At 40.2% G+C, this 27,999-nt stretch overlaps 1 protein-coding gene across 2 annotated transcripts in view; it reads left to right on the top strand.

Moving 5' to 3' along the window:
* The window catches only part of rnf220a (ring finger protein 220a), a 132,192-nt gene extending 104,529 nt beyond the window's left edge, over positions 1-27,663 (top strand). Inside the window, exons 6-17 of one of the 2 annotated variants that reach the window (XM_081374638.1) lie at positions 1,582-1,624; positions 2,999-3,103; positions 4,177-4,220; positions 4,963-5,089; positions 12,224-12,320; positions 12,430-12,516; positions 12,619-12,674; positions 13,193-13,292; positions 19,935-20,043; positions 20,859-21,029; positions 21,267-21,341; positions 25,827-27,372. In XM_081374638.1, the coding sequence (XP_081230764.1) occupies positions 1,582-1,624; positions 2,999-3,103; positions 4,177-4,220; positions 4,963-5,089; positions 12,224-12,320; positions 12,430-12,516; positions 12,619-12,674; positions 13,193-13,292; positions 19,935-20,043; positions 20,859-21,029; positions 21,267-21,341; positions 25,827-25,898 (1,086 nt within the window). In that variant the 3' untranslated portion in view covers positions 25,899-27,372. Of the gene's footprint in view, positions 1-1,192; positions 1,432-1,581; positions 1,625-2,998; positions 3,104-4,176; positions 4,299-4,962; positions 5,090-12,223; positions 12,321-12,429; positions 12,517-12,618; positions 12,675-13,192; positions 13,293-19,934; positions 20,044-20,858; positions 21,030-21,266; positions 21,342-25,826 lie in introns of those variants that run through there. The other variant, XM_081374639.1, reaches the window with a different exon arrangement.
* The last annotated feature ends 336 nt before the right edge of the window (positions 27,664-27,999 follow it).

Below are 27,999 nucleotides of genomic sequence, written 5' to 3'. Positions count from 1 at the left end.
ATCTACGCTGCCCCGAGCCCCGGATATCATCTCTGTGCTCCAGTGTCCTTGACATGTTTGTTTTCTTCCTGCTTTCCCCCTGGAGCTGTGGCTCTGTGGGACATTTTGCTCTGCGTCTCTATCTGTCCCTCAACCCTAGAAGTGAGAGAATTTCTTAATTAAAACAATATCCGGACAGATCTTTGCACATTAGCTATAAGAAGGCCCTCCTGCATGGTCCTGATAAGTCTTCGAATTTGCCTCTAACATTACAAAACTAAAAGGAATTACAGATATGCAGTTGTGAAAATATGATTGTCAAGAGGCTTAAAAAACATAATGACACTTTAAAGGAAGCAGTTTTGTACAACTTCTCATTAATGAAACTCAAATTACCTCATGCTAATGATGCATTTTCCCTAAAATTCATGATCTTCTTTTGTAACCTAATCTGTCTGGTGTGGACACATAGGACCATTAACATAGAATATCATCATAAAATAGACTGACTTTCAACAGCAATGCCTGAATGGCCTTCTGCCTATCTACATTATGCTGTACATGAGCCGAATGTTAGGGCAGTTTGAACCTGTTCCCGACATACCCACGTCTGGCCTGCTGTGGTCAGCAGAATGCTAATTCTGTAATGGGGCTTACATATGATGACTGGGTGATGTTAATGAGGTCCTAAATGGACCTGTGCTTATATTAAAGTTATTCTAAAAAATGGAAAATGCATTTAAATATCAAAAAATCAATGAGTGGTTTTTGAAAGGTTCAAATGTTAGCACTAACTTTAAAGAATTTTGTCAAATATTCTCATAACTTAAAAATAATATATATTAGGCTATTCTTGAATTGTTTTTTCAGATGCTATGCAATCTTTTTAGAATTTTTCTTCAATGTATTTTTCTAACACAAAATACCATAAGGAATAGTCTCAATCACAGTTACACAAGTTTCATATCTTAGAAGGAAATTACAATTAGAAATACAAAGCTCAAAAGAGAAAAGGTTATTTAAATATTATTCATCTCACATTCATGTAATTTCTCAAAAAATACCTTTTTTTTTTAATTAAAGTGATTGCGGGTTAGATTTCAAGCCAGGAGAGTTTGTTGAAACCAAAATTAACAGCACAGATCATATGTCATTTAAATACTGCTGCGCCCCAGTGGCGAAAGACGAAACTGCACCAGTCGCAACTTTTGACGCTGACGTGACGGTCACATGACCGGTAGCAGTATGGCGGCGATGGCGCGCTGAAACGAACTGCTCTAGTGAGCCTAACATTTTCAATCCGCATTCATCCTTCGTAAATTCATTATTGAGTTTCTTATCGGCGTTTTGAAGAAGAGTTATCCAGGCTTCATGCTTAAGTAAGCCAAATGAGTTTGGGGGGTTGTGGCGTTTGCCATGGAAGAGGAGTTGCAGAGCAATGGCAAGAGAGAAGTAGGTTTTGTTTACATCAAGACATCAGAGATGTGCTGCAGAATCCAGCGCAATCTAGTTATACGCGGATCATTAAAGTCCTCGTAAATAAATTATAAATACACTTAAATGAATGACAGATTTTTCCCTGTTCTCTTTTTTCACCTGCAGACATTTTTACGAGTGCGAGCTAACAGGCAAACACGATTGAATGGTATGTATATTTTCACCCTGCAACAAGAGAATGTTCACTGTTTATGTGTACTATTACTGTTTATCTGTTGACATATGATTTTAAAAACGTAGTTATCACCCATTTAATGTTTTAATACTTTATATCAGTATAAATTGCTGTTAATATATGGAGAACTTCCTTTACCCAGCAGTCTCTTATTTGATGTTTTATTATTAATCTATATTATTATTATTACTGTTATTGATGTATAATTATTATTATTTTGGCATTAATGAAAAGTTACACATTAAGTCAACAACAATAAACTGTAATATTTAAATTGAGTTTAATTAAAAGTGCAGCATTTAGCCTACTTCTAGAGTCTTGATTACATGCAGTAATATTGATGAAAATAAATATAGTCTTATTTGTTTAATTTAATATTTGAAGATCAGTCTTGTCATCATTTAAAACAAGAAGTATGACTAATGTGTGTATGTGTAGAGCAAAACGCCGATAACTGTCAAAATCAGCTCATTATAAATACCTGACAGCACAAGAAAATGTCAAAGAGCAAAATTTGAGTATTTTGGTTAGACCGTTTATAACCTTTTCCTGATAAAATAATACGGTTTTGAGGCATTTACATGACATTCTGCTCAGTGCGCATTACACTACATGCTCTGAAGACTCTTGCTGTTATAAACTGATCAAAGTGAGTCTAGTCATTTTGTATGGTTACCTGAACCCCAAAAGCATAGTCATTAGTCGGTGGGTGTGATGGATCTGCTGCACCCGTGAGGAGAGTTGGTGTGAGCTGGGAGCTCTCTGACCTGAGGCCAGTTGTTATTCTGGGTGTCAGTAACCGTCTGGTACGGATAAGGAGCTCCTCACCTCTCAGGGTACATTAGCCAAATGCTCATCAGCACTGGTGTCTGTTATGTGGCCTTGCCAGAAGCTTGACATCCATGTCAACCTCAGCATCCATGCCATATAGCGGACGATTGAGTGATTTCTATAAGCCTAAGCTGTTCCACGCTAAATGACGTGAATGTTTGTTTTTCACTTCATATATGTCAGCCAATTTAAAAGCACATGTTTAGTGATGGTCATATTCCTTATATTCACTGCTAAGCCAAGCTTTGAAGATTTAAGACGACACCTACTTTGTGTTGGTTAAGCTGGTGGTTAAGTAATATTAGTAGCCCCCACCCCGCTTCGTATTTAAGAGGTTAACGATTAATTAATTGTTAATTTAAACAAAGATAGATTATGGGATTTTATGTAAATTGACATAACTAGTTAGTATAGTTCGTAGTCAGTTGTGGCCACCTGTTTTTGCACTTCCCTTGACTGTAGCGCCTGCCCAAGCAGAGAATCTCCTTAACTCTTGGTTTTTTCATGTGTCAACAGTCGATGACCTCTGCTGGTGCAGGCGCTACGCCAAGGAAAGTTTCAAAAGCCCCCCAATCCCAGTGCCCAGAGGAGTGCCCCTAGCCCCTTGCTGCCTGCGGCATGGTAAGACCCCCTCCCCCCTTTATCGCAGCCGCAGGCACCGTAAGGGTAAATGGGGCTGCCTTTGTTTAAACCCGATCCCGTATTAATGTACATCACCTCTCATCTGAGACACTGTGATTTCAGAGTGAGGGGCCGGCTGGAAAAACTCCTGCCGTGCCTAATTAATCTGCCTTTTTCCTTGCTATTTAATGACGCCCGTCTCCCCCACATTACCGTCAACGTGGCCGGTGCTTCTCTCTCTTCTCCCTCTCCTGGAGGTAATGGCAGAAGCTCTCGCCTCTCCTCCTCCAGTCCCCCTTGGCCCCATTCGCAATCACAGCCACCTAAAAATTAATGTCCCCACACGCCATTTGCAGTTAAGAAAAAGCGACAGAGACTTACGGCGCAATAGGCGCTGTTCTGCTGTGTTAAATTTCTAATTATGTGCTCGGGGAGGGGAGGGGGTAGAGCGAGACCCCCGGAGAGATCCAAGCCCTGGCCGTTTCGTGCTCATCACCGATGTAACCAGGAGGAATTGGTGTCTGGGTGCAAAGGTCTAATGGACAGAGTTCACCTCTGAGCCCTGTCACGTCACTGTCGTGTTTTGCAACCCATCTTTCTTCCCTCAGTAAAATCTGTGGCTAGAGATGCCTACTAGCCTTGAGCTAAGTCTGTGAAGGATCCTGATCTGTGTGGGCCTAATGCTGCTCGCTCTTTTTGAATGCTATTTTTTTTTTTTCGTCTTGACTCTGTGTATCCAGTGACGCCACATTAGCTGTTGTTGTTCCCAGGTTTTAATGTAAACAAAATCTTTAAATTTAGTCAAATACAATACAAATATATAGTCATTTCAATTAAATATATATTAATATTTAATTAAAGATTATATGTAAATACATATTTATCAGTAGAAAACCCAAAAATTTGAATTTAAGTGAAACATTTATTTTTGAATTTTTGTAGTATTCGTGTTTATTTTATCATCACCTTTTCCACAGCTCAGTGCCAATATGGATTATTTTTGTGGTATTTATAATGGTCACTTTGCTCCATTGATTTATCACATGGTGTCTCTCTCTTCTCTTGTGCTGCAGCCCGGATTGGAAAGATGAAGCGCCGGAAGCCCGAGGATGGACAGGTATGTCCACTGTGCAGCGCCCCGCTGGCAGGGACAGAGGAGGAAATGAGTAGGCATGTGGAACAATGTCTGTTCAAGGTAGCTTCATAAACCCAGTGATCTGGGCCTCCAACCTCTAGAAGCTTTGGCCTTTCTGCCCTCACCTTTCCCTGGACATCAGCATCTGACAAAACACATACACATGATCAATTGGTTTCTTATGACTACTATCATGTTGTACTACTACATGGATGTCCAGGGAAGAGTTGAAGGATTAGCCTTTTCCTGAAGTGTTCCTCCTCCTCCTCCTCTTTCTCTTCCGCCACTTTAGCAGATTTAGTTGGCAGTTTCAGCATCCTGAACCTACTTTAGAGATATTCTACATTATTGTCCTTAGCCTTTGAGTTTATAAAGCGGCTCAATGGAAACTGTTGTTCACACAGTCTGACTGGCTTCCCTTTTTAGCCGTTTTAGTGGTTAAGGATGCAGCACTCGCCCTTTATATTATATAGCAGGTTCCTCTTAACCCATCTAATCCAGTAGTTCTTATGATACTAATGTATTCTTGGTGGTTGGATTCGGGTGTTCTGTTGCATGTGGTTTGATAGCTCCTAAAATTAGACATCATTAGAAGTTAGTGGATTTGAAAGCGCTACTTTGATTTCCTCTGATGTAGTCACACTTTGTGGTTTTGTCTTTTTATATTGAGTGGACCGATTGAAGTGTGTTGGTACATTTTTGATAAGTGGTTTTGTTCTCTCAGAGGGAAGGCGCAACAGAAGAGGATTCCGCGGATGTTGAAGGAGAGAATGGAACGCGGTTTGAGGAATACGAGTGGTGCGGACAGAAGAGGGTCCGAGCTACTACATTATTGGAAGGTGGTTTCAGAGGTAAGCGTTTTTTGGCTTTTTAATGTTTTTGAAAATTGTATCTTATGCTTTAGTAGAAACTGTAATATTGTGAAATATTTAAATTTAAAACTAAAATAATTTTAGAATAAATCATTGTAATATGCTGATTTGGGGCTTAAGAAACATTTCTTATTTATTTTAATTGTGAAAACAGCTTAATATTTCAGGGCTGTACACTAACTATTCTAAACAATCATTGGTGCTACAGATGTTGAAAGTTTTGTAGCACAAGTCACACAATTACAGCACTAGTATAAAATACCTGTTGCCATTTATGAAAACAACCATAAAAAGTGCTGTTCATCATGCATTATATCTATATATGTTAATTATGTTATCAATCACATAAATTGCATTTAGGGGAGTGGGTGTTGTGACCAAATAAAAAATATCGATTTCTCGATTTTAATCGATTCTCATTTTTACGAACCGATGTCGATTCTTAAATCCCAAGAATCGATTAGTCATGCTGTTTTCAGTTGATGAATGAATGGAACATTGTAGCGCGCATCCCATCCAATAAATCGCAATAATCTTTGTGCTTTGTTACTATTGATATGAGATTTCAAATTACGTCCATTTTCTTATGAAATTCCAAAACATAAGTACCGTTTTTGGCGCTGTGGCGTGAGATTGCTCTGGCGCGGCTCAGCTCAAGAGAAGCAGCAGTGCGGAGCGCACATGATCTTCTCTTCCGCCTTAATAATACCAGTTACCACGCGAAATAAACACAAATAAGCATCTGAAAGTGTGTTAAAAGATAGAATACAACTCATGTCACGTATCATGTCACATGAAATCGCTCAATCAGTGTTTCAACAGTGGAAAGATGTAATTAGAACGGCTTGTAAACAATGTCATGTGACGTCACATTTACCTCAGAAAAACCATATCCAGTGACCATAAACTCATTTGTCAGCTAGAAAAATTAACTCTAGAGAGGAGCATTTTGCTAAATATGCACCATATTACATATTCATTATAATTTTTAATGTTCTTCAATACTTGAATAAATGAATAAATCTAGTAAGTTTTTATGACAGCCACCTTTTAAATGTTTACATTTCATATAACTTTATTATTATAAAAAAAATAAGTGTAATTTAAGTTTTTATACAAATCAGTTAATTTTTACCTTCAATATTATAGTAGGCTAATGAAGCCTAGTAGGCTAAAACTGACTCCCATAGTTTACAGCATTAGTTAAGACATTTGTTTAGAGATTTGAAATTTGCCATGTATTGTACCTGATATCCAAAATAATCAATATCGAATCGGAATCGAAATCGAATCGAATTGCAAGCTTGTGAAGCGAAATCTAATCTAAAGAATCTTCATTTCAGAAACTTGTTTGAAATATTTGTAACAATGAAAGTGACTTTTGATCTTTCTTTTAAAAATCATACTGACTACAAACTTTTGAATGGTAGTGTATATATTTGAACAGGTTGATCTTTGGGTACATCTAGAATGCAATGAATGTACCCTCATTAAACAGTTTAAAGGTTATAGTGATCTTTGACAGCTGTTTGACAACCTTGTGTATGTATATACAGTGTTTCCCACAGAATTAGATTCTATTTGCGGTGGTGTGGTATTGGGGACGGGGGGGGGGGGGTGATTAAGTTAAATATATCATATATATATATATATATATATATATATATAATGTTTATATATATATATATATATATATATATATATATATATAATGTTTATATATACATCATATATATAAACTTTATATATATATATCATATATTTTTATTGACAAGTACACATTCCCATTGCCAACACTTAGTGTCAGATAACTTAAAGACTTTGCCATTGCTACACTTTCTATGCTATGACTGCTCCACAGACTTTTTGTTGCAAATTTTGCTCACACACAAACCTGGAACTGGACACACACACAAACACAAACTCACAAACTTACTGACACACTCAAACACACACATTCAAAAAGACTCACACACAGATTCAAACACAGACACACACTCACACACACTCAGACCCAAACACATACTCAGACACACACAGGCTCACAAACACACACCAAACTGGACCTGGAGGTGGACACACACAGACTCTGACACACACACACACACACACACACACCTGGAGATTGAGGTGGACAAAAACCAACACACACCAACCTGAACCTGGAGATAATAATAATATAATGTCTAGTCTGGTGGCTGTGATATGAACCTACCAACGTCCGTTGCAATGATTTTTGGAATGACTGATCGCGAGAGGAACAAATTACGTTTTAGTTGCATAACATCGGTTAATGGAAACGCCGTCATTTCGCAATAGTTGTAACGGATATTTAGAAAAAAAAATCGCAAAAGTTTTGCGCGAATCTGTAATGAAACGCGACAGCGCTTAACATCTAGACAACTTCTCAGAGTTATGTGGAGCAACAGTGTTCATTATACTAACCATTCAACTCCGGATTGATTCTGGAATCTTCGCTGGGGGAATAAGCATTAAGCACCGGCAACAATCCGCCCTCTACATGCTCATGTTTTGATTCAGATCGTGCGGTAAGAGAAGGAGGGGCTAGTCGTGCCTCCATTGTCAGTTTGTGAGAGAGAGGGGGAGCAAGCAGCGCGAATAAAATACAATTTTACCCATATTAAATAGTTAAAAAATCTGAATCAATCCGTGGCGGTCAGCGTTGATATGTGGCGGGCCGCCACAAATTAATGAATGTATGGGAAACCCTGATATATGTATGCATGCATGTGTGTGTGTGTGTATATATATATATATATATATATATATATATATATATATATATATATATATATATATATATATATATATATACACACATATATATATACACATATATATATATATATATACATACATGCATACATACACACACAATGTTGTCAAATAGCTGTCATAGATCACTTACCTATAACCTTTAAACTGTTTAATGAGGGTACATTCAATTCATTCTCGATGTACCCCAAGATCAACCTGTTCAAGTGTGTTCATTTATAGGCTAGGCAGCTGTAGTCCAGACAAGGTGAGTTCTGCCAGGCCCTTCTCGGCCTTTACGGAGTCAAAGGAAAACACATTTAGCTGTGCAATTGACCCGACTCACCCAGTACAGAGATGTGTGTGAGGAAAAATGGGCCGCTGACCCCTGGGCTTCCCCCGCTGCAGGAATGCAATTATAGCTCCCAACCTAACTTTGCTCACCTGGGACGTTCGCTATCACATACACACTCGCTCCCTAAGACCCTTTTAGATGTGCTGCCACACTCATTGAAAGACTTTCCAGGGAATTCTAGTTGGTTCATAAATAATTTACCTCCTCAGATTATTTTTACACTTGGGAGGAAGTGTCAGTCATTCCTCCATACTTTAGATTTTTATCTTAGAACTTTCTCAATGTTGGATCAGTTATTTTGAAAGGGGTTTATTTCTTCGGTTAAGTTTGTGGATTTGGCACTTTAGAGGAAGTGCTGAGTGAATGCCTATCAAAAACGTCTCTGTTTCCCCCCTCACTGTCCTTTTCATATTTAGAAAAGGAGTTGGTTTCCTCCCTCAGTGGTCTTTTGTAAACTTATGCACTCTTAAATGGAAAGGCTGTTCGATCCCAAGCAAAGAACAGATTGCAAAGCTGTGTGGATTAAGAAAAGAAACGGAGTTGCTCCTCTAACGCCTGGCTAGACAGACGGTGGCCCAGATCAATTCTGCATGTGTCTGTACAGAAGCTCTCCAGCCCTTTATCTTCAGCACAGGCACCGGTGTAATGGCGATATAGGGGGGACCTGGTGAGAAGTGACTCGGTGGCCCAGGGGCCACTTGAAAGCTCCCCCCTGGATACTCAGAAGGTGGATTTTTGCCTTGAAAGCTCAGATGAAGTCCTCAAGCATTCAATCGGCCTGCATTGCAGAATCCCTCCAGCCCGGGGGGAGCTAGTCTGAGGGGGGTGGGGGGCTTGAAAGGGGTCTTCAATGGGATAAGAGGGCTATCGTCTCTGAAGCACCAGCCCCTCTCCCTCTTTGAGGACCCAGGAAAAAAGCAGAGAGGAAATGCTTTAAACCGAACAAAAAGAGCATGATAAGGGAAAAGAGAGACCAAGAGGAAGAGAGAAATCGAAGAGGATCAGTTTGTGGTGGAGGCCCGTACGGCCTCCTGTGTCCATGGCTTAGCAGGGCTGTTGTGCTGATAAAGAGATAGCGATGGCAGTCACAGGCAGAGATGGAAGAGATTCGGTGCAGTCAGGAAAGAAGAACAGAGGCCAGTCGCTCGTCTTTGTAAATAACCTTGAGAGATGGCTACTTTGAGCCCCCTCCCTGGCAGGCATACATGGTAAATGCCATTCTGATTGGATGAACTCTGACCTGTGACACATACTGAGAGAGGCTGATAGATGTCATGGCAACGTGGTGGAGGAGAGGCCATGTTTCATGTCCTGTTTCTGTGGGATCTCTGCGTCCTCTTTCTTAGCCACGACATGAGACACCTGTCTCGAGTGACATATGTAGATTAGTGCTTAACAATCATGGCATATGTAAATCAGCTTGTAAAATGTGACCCAACAAGGAAAAACGTATTTTATGCATGTGACGACTTAACATTTAAAGGGATACAAGGTCTTCTTTGAATGTGACACATTGCAAATGGACATTATCTTGCGAAGTATTGCAGAGGAAGAGTTTTCTTATTCATCCAGTGTATGTCGTGAAGAAGGAACAGTAAGCTTGCGTCCCAGGCGCTGCTGGGCAAAGAGGCAGTGCGATGGTGTGCATAATTTGACTGAGAGGCAGTTAGAGTGGCACTGACCTTTTCGGCACAGATTAGATTGCCTGCCAAGACCGCTTAACTGTAGCCCCAGCTTTCACAGTTTCACAGACACACTTACAACACTGCTTGAGTAGTTATACACCATTCAGGTTGCTGTTTTAAAGTTGTATTAGGCTGAGAAGGTGTGCCCTGCTTTTTTCAGTCTGGCTGGGTTTCGTCAGTGTGCGCACCAAAGTGGACATTCTTCCTGTCCGTGAATCAATCAATGCTACATAACATCCTTCCTGCCCTGGTTCTAGCGAAGCATTATCCAGGATCCTTAGGCTGATCAATTGATTAGATTAACAGTGAATTTTCTTTTTTCTTTTTACTACTTATGGACATATCTTCCTCTGTTGTGCCCACTAATGGTGGGCAGACCAATGTTTATTAGTTTTTTCCTCTATCCTGTTTGGCTTTCTTTGCAGCTTGTCAACAATGTACTAATGAAATGTTCACCATCATTTACATATTATGATCTTTTATTTTTGTCTGACTGTGCATTTTACCCAACTTCAGATTGGCCAGAGGGGTGGGAGGGTTATCTTTAGAACACTGAAACTATTTCCAGGCTAGAATGAGACGTGTCGATCACAGGATACACAGTTCATGTTTTAAATTCGGTCGCACATATTTCCTCTTTCACTTCAGTGCCACAATTTATTAAAGCTTACACTTACCTAAATACTATAAAACAATACATACATACATGCATACATACATACATATATATATATATATATATATATTAACATAAAATGTATAATAAAAATTATTATTTCAAATAAATGCTATTATTTTGATCTTTCTATTTATCAAAGAATCCTAAAATATGTGTCATAGTTTCCGGAAAACGTTTTCAGCATTGATAATAATAAATCTTTCTTTGGCACCAAATCAGTATGTTAGAATGATTTCTAAAGGATCGTGTGACTAAAGACGGGAGTAATGGCTGCTGAAAGTTTAGCTTTGCTGAATGCTAAAACGGTTATGAATGAATGAATGAGGCATTTTTAAATTATATATTGTTATTTTACATTGTAACAATATTTCACAATATAACTGTTTTCACTGTATTTTTTGATCAAATAAATGCAGCCTTGGTAAGCATAAGGGGCGTCTTTCAAAAACATTCAAAAATCCTACTGACCTAAAACTTTTGTATGGTAGTATTATGTTTAGTAGTACATTTCCAAAGTTTCTCAATAATTTAATTAATTAATTCTAGTGTGTTATCAATGGACAGACAGTCTCACAAGTGCAAGTTAAATGAATAGACACCCATGTTTAGTTTAAGTTATTGTTGACAGTGATGTACATGTACGTTACATGTACAGTAATGTTCAACTGTCCGTGGTAATGTACAATCAGAACCCTGATTCTATGTGCGACCAGCTTGGATTTATGTAGCTCAGCTATTGTTCGCATATGCCTCTGCAGTCACAGGGACCAAATAAAACTTAAAAGGTCCCTTTTATTTGATCATTAAAAACCATCGGCACATTGTAAAAAGGGGCAAGCATTTGTGATGCATTTTATCCCTACTCTGCCTCTTTTGGATCCCTTTACGGAGAGGAGGAGAGACAGATCACGGCCACCACATCCACTTTCAGTCCTCCTCTTCTTCGTCAGTGTCTTACACTCTCCCTGAAGGTTGTAGTTATCCACTCCACACTGAGCAGTAGTCATCATGTGTCGTAGCACTTTGCGGAATGAGAGGAAGCACCGTTCACCACTTCCATTTCCTACCTTAGCTCCTCATCCGTGACATACCCTGTCCTCCAGCAGTGCCCTGACATCCTTCCATCAGCCGCTGAGGGGCCTGGCCCGCTCCAGCCTTTCTCGGCTCAATCAGACTCTGGTCTCTGCGGGCTGCTCCCACCCTTCAGGCTGCTGCCGATCCAAACTGTCCCTAACCAGAACTGAAGGACCCAGTCAGCCGGCAGCAGGAGTTTGTCTGTACGCTCATCACTGGATTTATAGAAGTGCCACTCAGACTGCACGCCCCAGTGCTCAGGACCCACACCCTGACAGGCACCTGACACAACTCCCATTCAGGCTGTCTCTGATGCCTCCATCTGGGCCCAAAGCACCAGGTTCCTGGGTTGTCTGCTGTAATCTGGTCCTGCTAATAGCTAGAACAGGCCTTCTTAATAAGGGTTTTTCTGGCATGACAAAACTGTCCTGGATTGGGTCAGTTACAGATGGAGATGGTTGCTAATGACAGGAGATGTATTGTAACAGAATTTAAACCTAAATTCCATTTACTGAATACTATTATTCCTCTCCTCCCTCTTTTAGGAACAGGCTTTGCCATGTGTAGCACAAAGGAGAGCCATGACAGCGATGCAGACCTAGATGTAGATGGAGATGACACACTGGAGTACGGCAAAGCCCAGTATCCTTGTTCATTCACTAGGAGACGTCTTGCTCTTCAGTGGTGGTGTAGTGTGCGCACAAACAGTAACTGAAATTAGATGCAGTTGTTCCTTAACTCAAGGTTTCAGGTACACTGAGGCAGACATCATTCCTTGCTCTGGAGAGGACCAGGGAGAGGCCAAGGAACGTGAGGCACTGCGTGGAGCCGTTTTGAAGTAAGCTGGCCTTCACTGAGATGATTTCATCACAGACTTTAAAATGACAAATAATAACTGTAGGCTTGGCCCTTACAATAAATTTCTGTTTCTCTTCCGTAGTGGTGGTGTGCCGTCCAATAGAATAACACCTGAGTTCTCCAAATGGGCCAGTGATGGTGAGTTGGCCTTTTTCTATGGTGTGCTTTTCTTTTTCTCCACAGAAAGTCTGGAAATATCAGACAATTTGAAAATTGGCATTTTCAGGTCTGGGAAAGTCATGGAAATTAAAATGATGTATATGTATATATATATATATATGTATATATATGTATATAGATGTATATATATATATCAGGTTTAACATTTTAAATCAGTTAAATGTAAATTGTAATGATTTTAGAAAATGACTGTTTTTACGGTATTTTTGATCAAATAAATGGTGAGCATAAGAAACTGCTTTCAAAAACTTACAAAAAAATGGTAAGTTGTAATATTCTAAAATATTTAATCCACTGGAAATTGCTGTGTAAGTTCGGTCTCTATAAATTATTTTTATTTAAAAAATCTTAAAAAGATATTTAGGTATAGGAACCTTTTTTGTCTATGTATTCGAGTTGGATTGATATAAAATGAAATGTTGCTTTTGTTGGCCCTCATTCATTATATATGCTCTGTTTGTCTCTATTTTTTGCAGAAATGCCGTCGACCAGTAATGGTGAGAGCAGCAAACAGGAGCCCAGTTCTTCATCTTCGTCCTCCACACCGAGGACCTGTAAAAACAGTGAGATTGAGAAGTGAGTACAAACACACACCTGTCCGCAGTGGCAGTGTGTTTGCTGGTGTATTGGGGTGAGATTAGTTTGTGTAGGGACTGCAAGATCATAAATGATGCATTTAGTGTGCTCATCTCTCTGGAGCATGCTTGATCACAGGGAGTGGTCCAGAGTATTGATCCCAGGCAGCTGAGCCTTGTCTGGCCCTGACTCGCTGCACAACCCACGAATGCTAATATCCCCTTAGCCATTTCCATACTACAGATTTACGCTGCAAGAATTGTGCAATATTTACCTCTAATTGCAAGAAGTGAAAGGAAGTTTTTACCTTTATGGAGGGATTTTTTCCCCCTAAACTTGTTTTAAATTCAAATGTCATATTCTTAAATTAAGCGAACAATCAAACAACAGAGGAACACAGAGAAAGCTAGATGAATCCCTACACTCCACTGAAAGTGAAGATGGAGGAATTTTAGCAGGCAGCCTACAAAAAGATAAATTTGAATAACCTGAGTGGGTGAAAGGCTGGCACCTGTAATTCCCGCGTTTCTGTGTCCTCATCCATATTCCCCGACAACTGCTCCCGCTAAACTCTCCTCCCTCTTGTACACGGGGGCCCAGCCCCACTGAATGGGTAATTGGGGTCAGAGCATAGCTTCTCGTAGAAGAGGATCTTATTGCCACGGTGGTGGTGCGACTGTCCTCTCTCCTGGCTCGATCTCCCCCTGCTGTCTAGAGCTGGTCCAGGGTCAACGCACTAGTCACACTCTGCCTACCCAATAGCACAGCTGTAAGTCCACATGACCTGTGTCTTGTCTCTATCCTTGTTTAATCCCACTATGCAGGATTGTCCAGGGCATTGCCAGTTTTAAGTTTGTATTGTTGAATTTAACAAAAGTGCTTATGATTTTCAACCAGGGGTATGTGTACCATAGGTTTAACAAAGCAAAATTGAAATTATTAATTGAAATTGTAATTAATTAATACATAGTAAATGTGTAACACTTGATTATTTTTGATAAATTGATTAATATCGATTTTTTTGTTTGTTTGTGTGGTTGACACTTTTAGCAGACTATTTTAGATTTTTATATAATAATTGTGATTTTATTTCAGTAATATTTACTTTGATTTATACAAAGATATTCATTTTTATTTCAACAGTTTAGTTTATTTTCTGTATTTAATACTATTTTTATTTTCAGTAATTTTTGTTACTTTGATTTATACAAAGATATTCATTTTTATATATATTTTTTTTTTCTTCATTTCGACAGTTTAGTTAAGGCCTACTCTCTGTATTTATATTTTGCTTGTATAATGTCTTTTTATAAGATTTGATTTATTTGTACTTTTTCACAAAAAAAAAATCCTAAACATTTCTTAAAGGTGCCCCCCACCCCCCCCACCCCCCAAAAAAGAAACCGAAAATTCATTGTCCTCTCTATCTGTCTGTTTTCTCCTCTGAGCCCTCTTCTCTAGGGAAAGACTTCTAATGTAGCTGAATCAATCTTGTGCGGGCGGCCATCACTGGGCCCCATATTAAATATCAGGGGCGGATAACTGGTGAATAAGCGCAGCAGACCCGACACAATTGATTTTTCTCGTCAGCACATCGTGAGCACGTTCCTCTCACCCAACTCTAGTCAAGTGTGCATCTACGAATGACTTCATCTGTAGTACAAGCTTGATGTCAGCTCAGTCTGCAATTGAAATCGTTTGTTAACCATGTTTTCCACGAACTGCAGTTAAAGGCGTGACTTTGCACACTGTTGCTTGATAGGTTTGACTGAGTGTGTGGAAATGAATGTTAGTGGATGATGTTATGAACACTGTGTGTCTCTGTCCGAGCGTGGGTGTGTGAGTAGGAGGATGAAAATGGACAGAACGGGATTCCTAAGTGGAGTTGCAGGAGCGTGACAGCTTAGATTGATTCATTGCTTTCCTCCGTTGAGAATTTTTCTGTTTTGCCCTCCCTCCGCGTATAGCGCAGAGCACTAGGCAGCCGTTTAGACTAGCCGTAGCGTTGTATCTGAAAGCATTAAGTGTTTAGCCGGCCGGGGTATGAATCACCGCAGCTGTTTGATGTCATAGAAAAGAGCGAGCAATGAGTGCAACCCACCCGCCACCCGTTTTATTAGCTTAGCTCTTAGCTCCAGACGTGACACACACTCGTTTATTTAATATCGCCCGCAATATTTTTCCCAGTCTGTGCCCGTCCTTCTCGGCCCTCGGTCTGAATCTATCCATCTCTCCGCGACAGTAGAGCCCTCTCTTCCGAAGAGCACCTCTCCTTTCTCCTTCTGCTGATTTGATCAGGTATCACAGGATGTTACGTGATATTGTCTTATGAAAGGGGCCAGGGAGATAAATCTCAATGATGATGTCATTAATCAAATACTGAGGGGTCATGAGAAGGGGGAGGGAGGTGTATTAACTCTTTCCTGGCTGAAACAAATAGCAGTTGTTGTAGCTTTTGAGGTTATACTTGATATATTGGTAAAGCATTAAAAAAAATGCTTTTTTTTTTCTTCATGGTGTGCGCCAAATGGATAAAGCATGCAAACTTACGGGAATGGCTGTGCCATTGTTTCATTTCCAATTTCCTGAAGTGAGGGGTCTTAATGTGAGTGAGCTTTAAAGAGGCCACATAAGGAGCTGAATCATTTCATTCCACTTTCAGCCTGAAAACAATCTCAAACCCCACTGTTTGTAAAACACATGCATTTCAATCTGCAATGAAAATGAGACTTGTCCCCTTTAGTTACAGTGATTCATGGTGGATGGTGTGTGTGTTGGAGTAAGAGGGTGAGCTTGTTGCTGTGTCGTGAGTTGTGTAAACTGTATACGTACGTATGTGTGTTTGTAAGGCAGAGGGGGCTGATGAATTCTCCGAGCTCTCCTGTGCCCAGATGGGTAATGATCTCTGGGTACAGGGGTCGCCTCTTGTCTCCGCTCATTCTTCACATGATAAATGAGGGCTCCTATGCCACCCGTGTGATCGCAGCCACATTTCATGCTCAACTTGAAGCAATGGAGTAGATTTCTGTGTACCTCCACAATAATCAAATTTTTTACAAAATTCATTAGTGATGACTTAGTTATTTTGTTCTTCAATCCCTTTTCCCATTAGCCACATTTTTACTATAGCATCAGCAATATCTCCAAACAAGAAACACATTTTAGTTTTAAGAAACACTAAAACAACAATTTATATATTTGTGTGTATTTGTAAAAGTAATTTACATAATATTTAACATGTTCTACAAGTTTTATATATATATATATATATTTTATTTATTTTTTATCAGAAGCTGTTATGCTCAATCAGCCTCTTGATTTAAAATATACAGTGACCCTTACTATTGGATTGATTGTCAGCCAAGTGACTTTTTAAAGATCTCTCTGTATCTGTCTGTACTTGTAACTCATGTGTTCTCGTGTCATTCCATGTAGACCTATATATTAGACCGCCTTCTACAGTTAGGCTCAGCTCTGATAGAGACAGATGGTTACGGGGCAGGATAATGAAATGAAAAATAGCCTCACACTCAGTGCTGGGCCATAATGGCAGTGTGAGATAGCAGCAGAGGCTACTTCCTGTTTAAACTTGTGCATTTGTTGCTTTACAAATTAAAAATATACCTTTACAGAGAGTGATGCCTGTATACAGTATTAAACTTTAACATCCACATTGATTTTTAATATAATGGGTGTACCATTATAGACCACAGCTGTAGGTAAGCGGCATTATTAGTTTGGATGTCAGTCATCATTGTGGTTTCCTTAGTAACTTAAATTAATAATTGAAAAGACTCTGTTCCTTCCCTAGGTGACGTCATTGGCATTATTCAGCCAGCACATTGCTGCAGAGCAGAGACGAGGCCTGTGTTTAATGTCTTTAAAACTTTCTCCAACACACTCAATAGGACCTTGATGATTTTCTGTTCTGAATTCACCCAGCAACCCCTCTCCAGGTTTTACACCTGCTTTCGTATTAAAACACAGCCCGGCTCTCTCCCCCAAACGATCTCTCCATCCATATAAAGACAGAGTTAAACCTTCTTTTATTACCAGAGGGAATTAAATAACTTTTAGAATGTGGTTTTCTATAAAGCACCACACAATGAATATTCATGCTGCAGCGGGTTGGGCATTACTTGGGGTAAAAGTTGTATTTTTTTTGTTGGGCTGGTGACGGCATACGGGCAAGTGAACCACAGCGATTTATGAAGCTGTTAAAGAAAAACAGCAGGCATGGAGCTTGGTACACCTACTCTCCTGTCTGCTTTATAAGCATGCACGCTAATCAAGACTAAATGCTTTTTTACAAGCTGGCCACTAATAAGAAGAGATTTTAAAGCTTTATAGTCCCTGTGCGGATTGTAGGCTGCAGGGAATTGACCGTCCGGTCAGCTCGCTCTCCTTATTCAAGGTCGTTGTCTTGTTGGGGCTTTTTTGAGAGAGACCTAGTTGAGGTTTAGGGTGACCTTGAGAAGATGCCTGGACTTCAGAGTTTTGTTAACATCTTCCTTAATAAAATAAAAAATAAAAATTCACCCTATTCACCTTCGTCTATTTTCTGAAAGCATGTTATTGATCTTATTGTGATATTCATCCAAGCATATGTCATAATAAACCTCGTAATTCTTAATCAAAATGTCATAACTGGACATGCTGGACTTTTCCAGTCATTTAGTCTGCCTAAACCCTGCACCTATCTTGCAAGTGACTGCAACCTTTGCCTCCCATCCAATCAACAACTGATGAATTGAACCAAGTCCCCGCTCCACATTTTTTTGTTTTGTGATAATCTGCTTTATTCAGAAGTATGTCACAATACAGATAAAAAATAAATCTGTCGCTTCTTCCATCATCTCGGCTTTAAAATAAATGGGATGTGTTTGATTCCTGGCTGGCTGAATTTAAAGGGAACCTATTATGCCGCTTTTTCAAGATGTAATATAAGTCTCAGGTGTCCCCAGAATGTGTCTGTGAATTTACAACTCAAAATACCCCTCAGATTATTTATTATACCATGTTATAAATCCCCAATTTTGAGTGGAAGCAAAAACATTCTGTGCTGCTTCCCGCCCCCTATCCAGAATAGTTATGTGCAATTACAGCTTGTGCCTTGGATACTCTGCCAAAAACAAACAAAACATCTGTTTGTTTTTGATAATCATCTCCATGCGTTTTAAAGGGTTAGTTCACCCAAAAATGAAAATTCTGTCAGTAATTACTCACCCTCATGTTGTTCCAACCTGTAAGACTTTCGTTCATCTTCGGAACACAAATTAAGATTTTTTGATAATCTGAGAGCTGGCTCACTGCTTCATAGGCTGCTTGGTAATTGCATCTGCCGGCCTAGAAAGTTAAAGACATTGTTAAAATAGTCTAAGTGACTACAGTGGCTCAACCTTATCAAGCGTCGAGAATATTTTTTGTGCGCAAAAAAACACAAAAATAACGACTTTATTCAACTTCACTTTCTTCCGTGTGGGCCTCTGTTGTGACTTCACGAGAGCGCCACGACGCATGCGCGAGAACTGATATGACGCAGATGACTTCGCTCAGTTCACTGGGACTGGACACACCGGAAGCGCTACACTGTCTGTTTACAAGCTTCTCTCATCATCTCAGTTCTCGCGCATGCATCGTGGCACTCTCGTGAACTCGCCTTCACGTTTGTGTACACACTGCAGACAAGTTCAAAAACAATATAAAAGTGAATTTTGGATAATAGGTCCCGTTTAAGCTTTGCTTCTCAAGGTGCCCATGATTCTTCAGTTACAGTCATTGTTCTTCCTAAAGTTTGGCCTTATAGGAGATACTGAGTCCATAAATGGTCTGTTCCGTTTTTAATGGCCCTTCCTTAATTTACATTCTAATACTACCCGATTACCGAGAGGCCCATGTCCCAGTGTGTGTGTGTGTGTGTCCTGAGCGTGTACTCATTGTGGAGTCACACAGGCATGTAATAAATGAAGCTATTGGAAAAGGCAGTGGAACGGCAGGCACTAATCGGGGGGATTGTGCCTAGGAGAACGCTGGCGCAACATTAAATCAATACTGTAGATCAGTGCTCCATCTGGCTGGAAAATGAGCGGATCACCATAAACATCTCGCCAAGCGCCTTGCCGCACAATCAATGGTTGCCATATTGATTTAGTTATTGCAAGTTCATATGCTGTGGACAGTGTTAAATATACATTCAGCAGCTGAGAAGCATTTGTCTGAGGAATGTTTAGTGAAGGCCTGAGTGGTGAGAAGTTGGAGGAACCGGTGCGAGTGTGACCTCAGAAGACGCCCAGTTCCCTGGTTAATGAGATTTGAAATTGAAATAGTAGTACAATAAAGTAAAAACATATTATTTCATTTTGACATCATGGTCCTTCTGTAACAGTGATGAATACACTGTTTCCAGTTGGGACGTCTGTTTTTAATTTCGCATTAGTGTTTTTAGGAGTTGGCAATCAGGTTTGTCTTAACTGAAGCCGTGTGGCAGCTTTGCAGATTTAAATTGCAAATTTGCATGACTGCACAACTTTTTAAACCTAATTAGCATTCCACAGTTTTCAGTTTTATGTATGGGCCAAACTGGTTTGTTGTGCTCTAATTGAACCTCAACTTTCATTTGTTTTTTTTTTTTTTAACCTTCAGGATCACAGAGGACTCAACAGCGACCACACTGGAGGCACTAAAGGCCCGCATACGAGAACTGGAGAAGCAAATCCTCAGAGGAGACCGATACAAGTGTCTCATATGCATGGTGAGAACTCTCGCTTGCCAATATTGTGCGTGTCCATGTGGTTGTGTTTGGTTATAACCGCATCCTAATAACATGCCATGGTGATGTAACCTAACACCCGCAATCATGCACCCAGCTGGCTGAAGCTTTGTGATGGTTTGCCTCCTTCAGCTTCAATCTAGCATGGCCTGGAAAATTAACCCATTTAATTAGGTTCTGTTGCAGGAGTTCCTCTAGCAGTAGTGGCCATCCTGTTGGATATCTATGCTAAACCTTTTCAGCTTTATTGATGTAGGTGCTTCTGACTAATCAGACAAGCCTCTATGTCTGGAGGTTGATTAGATCCATCCTGACTTTTCAGTTTCGTTAAAATGAAATAAAACATCCTGAAAGTCACCCAGATATACAGATTGATCACTTGTGGCCTTGTAGAGAACATTGTCCTGAATAAAGATGCTTGTAAATGTTTTGATTATTTAATTAAAAAGATTCTAGACATTTTTCTGTTAGCTTCGGTCTCGTGCAGTCTGTGGAGTTGAGCTTTTCCCAGTGGTGGTCTACTGCCACCTGCTGGTTATTGGAAATAGAGCAGCCCAATAAATGAATTCTCAGTAAATTAACTGTTAACATCTGTTTTAGACAGTTGCCACCTACCTAGCATGACATCCAAACCGAAAACTCGTGCAAAAATACAACAGAACTCCCAACCATCCCTTTTATCCCTTTTGCGCTAGAGCTTCCATTGATAGCTGCACCCGTTGGTCTGATGTGTGTGTCTGTTCCTGCCGTGGCGGCCACATTGTTTTTCTCAGTACCGCTCTTGAATATCCCTGCAGCGGAAGCCACCCCAAACAGGGGCTGACGGCAAGAATCAGGCGGTCAAGAGGCACGGGAGCGCAGAGGCCCTGCAGCTCGGCGTGTACTGTTTGTACAGAGGCTACGTAACGGGCTGCAGCACTGCCACTGCGGACAGCAGTGGGATTAAGAAGCTGCTCCCACTCCGGAGGGTAAGGCTCTCTGTGCTCCCATTGGCCTAACCCCGCCTGACCCCTGCATTGCCCCACATGCTCCCTCACTGCCCACCTGCCTGCCTCCATTGGCTGCTCTTTGCTGTGCTGGTGCTGTCTAGTGATGTCCTTTGTTGTATATGTGGGTGGCTGTAGATGTGAAATTATGTTCATTTGACCTGGTTAAATTAATCATGTCTTTTTTTTGTCTTGTTTCTCTCTCTGTCTTTACCTCAGGACTCCTATACAATGCCACTCACCTCCATCCAGTGTTGGCATGTGCACTGTGAAGAATGCTGGCTAAGGACTCTGGTAAGAATGACGCATTTGCTCATCAGTAGGTCCATAATGAATCGTCATAATGCAAGACATTATGCAAATGTAGGCAGAATGTTAAAAGCCTATTGTTCGTTAAATTCTCCATGTTGCTTCCTTGTACTTAAGTGTTTGTTTTTAAACATTTCGGCTATTTTGATTATGCTGTCCGTTAACAATCAAGATGTAATACGCACAGCTCCATTTAATACATTTTATCGTGTGTGTGTGTAGGGGGGGTGGGGGTTGCTCTGGAGGGAGAGGAATTACCAAAATGAAAAATTTGGTGTATAAATTGCAACAATAAAAGTAGTATGGTGGGACTCCTTGTGTCTTGATAAAGTAAATATATAGTTATAGTAAGTAGAATGTTTTCTCACACAGTATGAATGGGTTTTATAAATTAATATATAAAGCTTTCTTTCAATTTTTGTAAGTGGTTCCATGAAAATAAGTAAAATCAGTATAAATTGTTGTTTATCTATTCTTTTTATGTTAAGTTTTATGTGTTGCTCTAATAATCGGTAAAAAGATATGCTAATACTAAGTGAGTTGATATTGTATTTAAAGAAATACATGCTGAATCATGCATATTTTTCTCACACATTATGAAGAGTTTATTTGTGTACATGAATATATGTAGCTTTATATTTTTGGAAGGGGTCCCTCACATGGGGTTCATCAGAAACTTATTTCACATGACACACATCACAAGCTCTTCCTTGGATTACTTGAAGTCATGTCTATGTACATTTTTCACACTAAAGTGTAAAAGAAAATGGGGTAGTGCAGTTGTGGCTGGTGTAAATTATGAAATGCGGGTAGTTCAGGTACATATTAAATTTCAGTTCTACGCACCACAGAGTGCCCAACCCTTCTCATACAGTGAGTCACTCGTGGTTAATGTGGTTCAGGGCTTGAATTTCGGTGCGGGATTGCGGGTATTGCGCATATTTTTTATCATTCCCGCAGGTCTCCCATTTATAATGCGGGAAATTCCCGCAAACATTGATTCACTTTAGCATGTAGGTTCAGGTTGTATTAGTAAATTAATCCACGCAGATGGAAAATCAAATCAGTCATTTTAAAACTGTCTGCGAGACGCAATTTCACAAACAGCGTGAGTGATTCAGCGGCGCTGCGTCTTCTATCTCGCGTCTCTCTTAATGGGTTGCACAACGCAATCGTTAAGCGCGCAGCAGGCGGCGGAAATACACTCTCGCGTTTCGGGAGTCGATCGGGCCAGCATTGCATCACGAGTAACTAAAGTTTACCATTTGCACGTCTTTTCAAGTCTCACCAGTTTAAACAGTCACGCGATTTTAAACTCTTCGGTACTTGCGCGCTGTCTGAGAGATGCTTTTTTCGCTGCACACATACATAGAGTAAAGCAGCCTCACAAACAGCTCGCGGGTAACAAAAGTTATTTTTCGTGGATTATAAATCGCTTTAACAGTCAAAAACATAAGAAAATGATGTCAATTTCGGTCTTGGAGAGTATGCTCTAATCTAAACACAGTCGGTTATGTCTTAAATAAGCATAAATCGCACGTGACCGTATAATGAAAACAGGATCCGTGCACTAGCTCTTAAAGGGACAGCAGCCATATGTGTCTGTCATTAATTTGTTTGTCAAAACAACAAAACATAGCTTTCATTTTAAGGAATCAGGATTAATAGCCTATGAATTTAATTTAGTCAGGACTAAAATACTACCCAGTGTTATTTTACATTTGATTAGGCTACTTTATTCAGTCTCTGTAGTATTTCTGAATAGCCTACTAGTTTTAGACCTAAGCAAAAACTTTTCTCTTTATTTCTCTTTATTGATATCTTTATTCTATTGTATTTATTTGTGCTACTTTTTTCAATTTAATTCAAAGATTGAAATCAAGCTTCCTTGAGTTGTGTAAATTCTTAAGAACAAAATGACCCCATTGTAAAAATGCAATGAGTAGGCTAAGCATACATTTAGGCGAGATAAATGTAATTAAAAAAAAGTCTAAACTCCCCCCTCAAATTAAAAATTCCCCCCCATAAGAATCACCTAAGGGGGGATTTCCCCCCCATTTTCCAAAATGAAATTCAGGCCCTGTGGTTAATGGAGTAGTTTATTTTGATAATGCTGTGGTATTTGGCTATAGTGTAGGTTGAAGAGTTCATCTAGACCAGACCTGTGAGATTCCTCAAGGTTTTTAAATCCTTTAAGTCGGTGTTGGTGTTCTATTTGCTTCTTATCTTCAGAATTGCGATTACCTCTACTTGTCCGATTGTAATCCCAACAGTTATACTCACTGGCTCTTCCTCTTCTCTCTAAGCTGTTTTAGCCGGTCTTCCTCTGGGAGCCCACTCTCATTAGCCGCTAACACATTCTGTCACCACACGGAAACAATTAATAAGGAAATGTTTCCCAGCCTCAGCCGTTTTCCAATATGCTATATATTAAATCAGCTCCTTCCATCTCCGCTTATCACAAGGCCTTCTGTGTATGGCTCGCTGGCAAGAAGGAACAGAGACGTGTGTGTGTGTGCACCAGCCTGTGCTGCCACAGCGGATTGTTAGTGATGCAGGCATTAAAATTGTTGCCTAAAGACAGCAATAAAAGTAGCACGGCGGGGCTCCTTGCGTCTTGATCAAAGTAAATGCGTGTAATTTGGTTAGCGTCAGCCTTGTTTTATGAATCTAATGGAGCGCAGCAGCCACCCGCCACTGATGCGAGGAGCCCACGTTTAGACCGTGACCTGCCCACGCTCATTAAAACTAGGTAAACTCCTGCTTCTCAGAACAAAGAAACCAAATCTCAGGTCCCCTTTGTGTCTGGGGGATCGTTGGTAAGGAGTTTTTTCTGCTACACTGCTTCAGGTTTTACTTCTCACTTTAAAAAAAGAGTAAATGAACATGACTCAGTCTATGTAGGGAATCAGAAGGAAAACCCAACTTCAATTTCACGCTGGCCACATCAATATAAACCACTCGCATAGTCAGACCATGATGTTGAATTTGAAACTGTTATGATTATTTGCACATTTGCCGTGTAATGGTAGAGCCCATTGTTACAGCATAACAAGCCAGGTAGTGTTGCTGGATTTCTTTCATTCTGAGCAGTCAGGATCAACGGTCCGGGTCCTGGTGCCCTAGACATGAACCGATTCATATGGAGCCACAAATCCTCTTTACAGTTAGATGTGAAGGCACACTGCAGGGTTCATGCTCTGGCACCCTTACTGCTCCCAGATTCCTCAGTTTGCTTGTCTAGGGCAAAAGGTCACTTTCATGTATGTTAAAACCCCCCTAAATGTGTCAGTTCCTATATTAGCGGTAGCAGTGCGCTTCATGTGTATGAGGAGGAGAAATATGCCATCAGTGGCACATGTGCGAGAAGGTTACACGAGGACATGATCTCCAATGGTTGCAAGATTCCTCCCAGTAACGTCACTGTCTGAACTTCACCAGACAGTTGGGTTCGTTTCTAGAGGCGGCACACGACAAACGTGAGGATTTTCTCTCTCTCATGCCTTGCTGTTTAGGTCTCCATCAAGTGTTGTGGTATTTTATGAAGCTGAGTAAGTATATAGTTAGCTGACTTTAAGAGCAGATCCTGTGATGTTCAGTCGGTCCTGTTCAGCATGTGTGTGTGGTGCAGACAGCAGACCACACAGCTCACCTTCCTCCTCCTCTACCTCTCCCTGCTGTTCTCCTGCTTTTATGGTGCAGGCTTTATGTGTACTGGCTGAACATCAGAGTGGTAGTGGGAAAGGCGCATGCTTGTTGAACAGGGTGGGCTGCCTGTGTAAGGCCCAAAAACAAATTTTACGTCCACATACATGCACTATTAAAGTACTCTACAGCATCGGTTCCCTACAGGGGGGTCTCGGCCCACAAGGGGGCCTCAGTGAGCTCTTTGGGGGGTCGCATCATATTTTGAAAAGTTTTGAGCAGTGAGCTTTAAAGCAGCAGCTATTTGTAATAGCCAATATTCATTCTTTATTTTCCTACACACCAGTGTGAATACTGATATTTTTGTTATTGCATTTCAAATAGGGCCAATTAATAGGCTTCTCCTAGGCTTGTGTTTTTAAATTACAAACGGCCTACTGATGTTTTTTTATAGTATTTTCAATATTATACGCTATTATTTGTGCATAAACATCTGATTATAGTAATAAACATACTGTTTGTTAAAAACTAATTTTTTTGTCATCCTTGTTGCAAGCTTACAAGAGCGATAATATCAATTAAATATTTTCTTGGGAAAAAAGGGGGGTCTCAGACAAAAAAAAGGTTGGGAACCACTGCTCTACAGTCCAAACTGCACTGGTACTTGAGCACCAAATCAGTGTATCTGCGCAGACCCAAAACTTTATGAATGGTAGTGTAGACATAAAAAGTGCCTTTGATAGCATAGCAGTTTACATTTTCAAATGGAAATGACCACCTTGTCACTCTTTTTTTCTTTTCTTGTCTGTCTTTCTCTTCTTATAGGGAAACAAGAAACTCTGCCCACAATGCAACACCATCACATCACCAGGGGACCTCAGACGTGTCTATTTGTGAACAAAAAGGCCGGGATTCTTTTTGTTTCGTTTTACTTTTGTTTCCATTTGCGCTAGTGTTTTTGGTTTCCCCACCGCCTGAGGGAGTGGAGTATCCTCCGGCCTCCTGACCATGAGAGGCACGAGCACAGACTCGCACTGACTTCAAATGGGGAAGGACTTAACAAGCATAGGACTAATGAGGACTTCATAGACTCAGTCCCTCCTCTACAATTGCTTGTGTAAAGAGCCCACCCACTTCCCTCTTGTGTTGGTCCATGGTCCACCCTCTCCAAAGTCAGCTTAGTTCCTTGATGAGGAACCTGTTCTTCTCAGATGATGGAAAGAGTACTAATTCTGTCCCTTCACCTGCACTGCTGCTGCTGCTCTTAGTCTCCCACTTTCGCACTCTGTGGCAACTTCTTCACCAAGACCGTTGACGTCCACCCGACCGGAACATCAGCCTGACGATAAGAAGAGGAGACTTTAACGGACCACCTGAGGCTCTCCAGAACTCCTCAATCTCGATTCTCCATTGTGTTCTCATTCACCCCAAACCATTACTACTTTTGTGGTGTTCTAGTCATGTCAACCAAATTCAACGAATCAGTGCAAGCACATGTATAATAGTCTCTGTATGTTTACAGTGTTGTGAGTAAATGACATAGAGAACAAAACACACTTGTATACACGTGCACACACGGACACACATGCACATACAGAAATATATATTGAATAAAAGTCCAGTTTTAGTTGGGGGTGGTTTGGGTCGGGAGGGAGGGCATATGTTTCAATCTTGGTGAATTAAAAAAATGAAAAAAGAAAAGAAAACCCTCTGTATTTTTAAAGCAGATGTTGTTGTCTTGAAGTTGAAGTTGTATTTCATTGTACAGGAAGAAATTTAAGTAATAATAATAATAAACTACTCAAACTAGGACTTAAAAGATTTAGGTGTACATTTTTCATTGAAATATACAGTAAAAACTGTAGATTTAATCATGAAACAAGGGAAAGTATCTTCCTTTTTCTTTGCTTTTTTTAAGAAATGGAAAGATTTGCTTTTATTCACCCTCATTTTTCATTGTTTCGCTTAATGCTGAATGCCATCTGTCTGTTACTAACAACTGGAATTATTGCTTATTCCGTTGAACATATCACGTTGCATATCGGTTTCTTCCCTCGGAAAGGGATTTTTATTAAAAAAAAACATCTAAGGGTGCTCTCATTTTCAAGTTACGTTCAGACATCCTCTCTGAAACATCAAGGACATGGTAAACATTTTATTTGATTTTCTCAAAGAATGAACTGGAAGAGTCCAGACTCGTTTCCCTGACTGGCGACTGACTGACTGCTCACGTGTTCCCTAGGAGTGAGACAGTGTGCTTTATATTTGTACATCTATGTATTCTGTGATTTCTGTATTGATGTAAGCGCAAAAAAAGGAAGAAGTGAAAGGTCATTGCTGATCCCAACACCACAATAAACAGTCAAATGTTGCATTTGTTATAACTTCTTTCACTGTTCCTTAAACTCTTCACGGTGGCTGAGTCAACAGCTGTACCAACATCCTCTCTGCAACAATTTTGTAAAATACAGGTAGTAAATAAGAATTAGGGTTGACTCTTTGTATTCTTCCTTTGCCGAACAATTCGTTCCTGCCCCAAAGATGACAGATTGCACAAGATGATTGTGTGATATGATTTGTGTCCTTGTATATTCTTGAAAATGGTACGTGTCTTTCCCGTTTGTAAGCTACATTTGACATCAATTAAACGACTGTAAATCTGAACTGGTCATCATGTGCTGGCTTCATTCACTGGTCTGCCTAGTGGAACTATACCAGTCTGAGTACTCGAGATGTGAAGCTGGTTATCATGGTGCCACATGCTCTACCTGCTGACGTAGCTGTTGAGTACATCAGTCAATAAATGTCCATTGAGTGTCGGGCAGCCAAACAACTTCCTAAGGCATTGTGATTTCTCATTTCGATATGCATTACACTGCATCCGGTAGTGAAAATGATGAGGTTTTGAGACTGCCCCATTGATTTTGTACTATCCCTGACACTAAGTGCATCAAATTAGGTCTTTTTGGGCCTAATTTTGGACGACGCTTGGAAAAAA

This window comes from Scardinius erythrophthalmus (genome assembly GCF_964197995.2).
Source record: "Scardinius erythrophthalmus genome assembly, chromosome: 9".
Classification (NCBI taxonomy): domain Eukaryota; kingdom Metazoa; phylum Chordata; class Actinopteri; order Cypriniformes; family Leuciscidae; genus Scardinius; species Scardinius erythrophthalmus.
The sequence above is the reverse complement of the archived record's forward strand: the minus strand, read 5'-3'. Positions and strand labels throughout refer to the sequence as shown.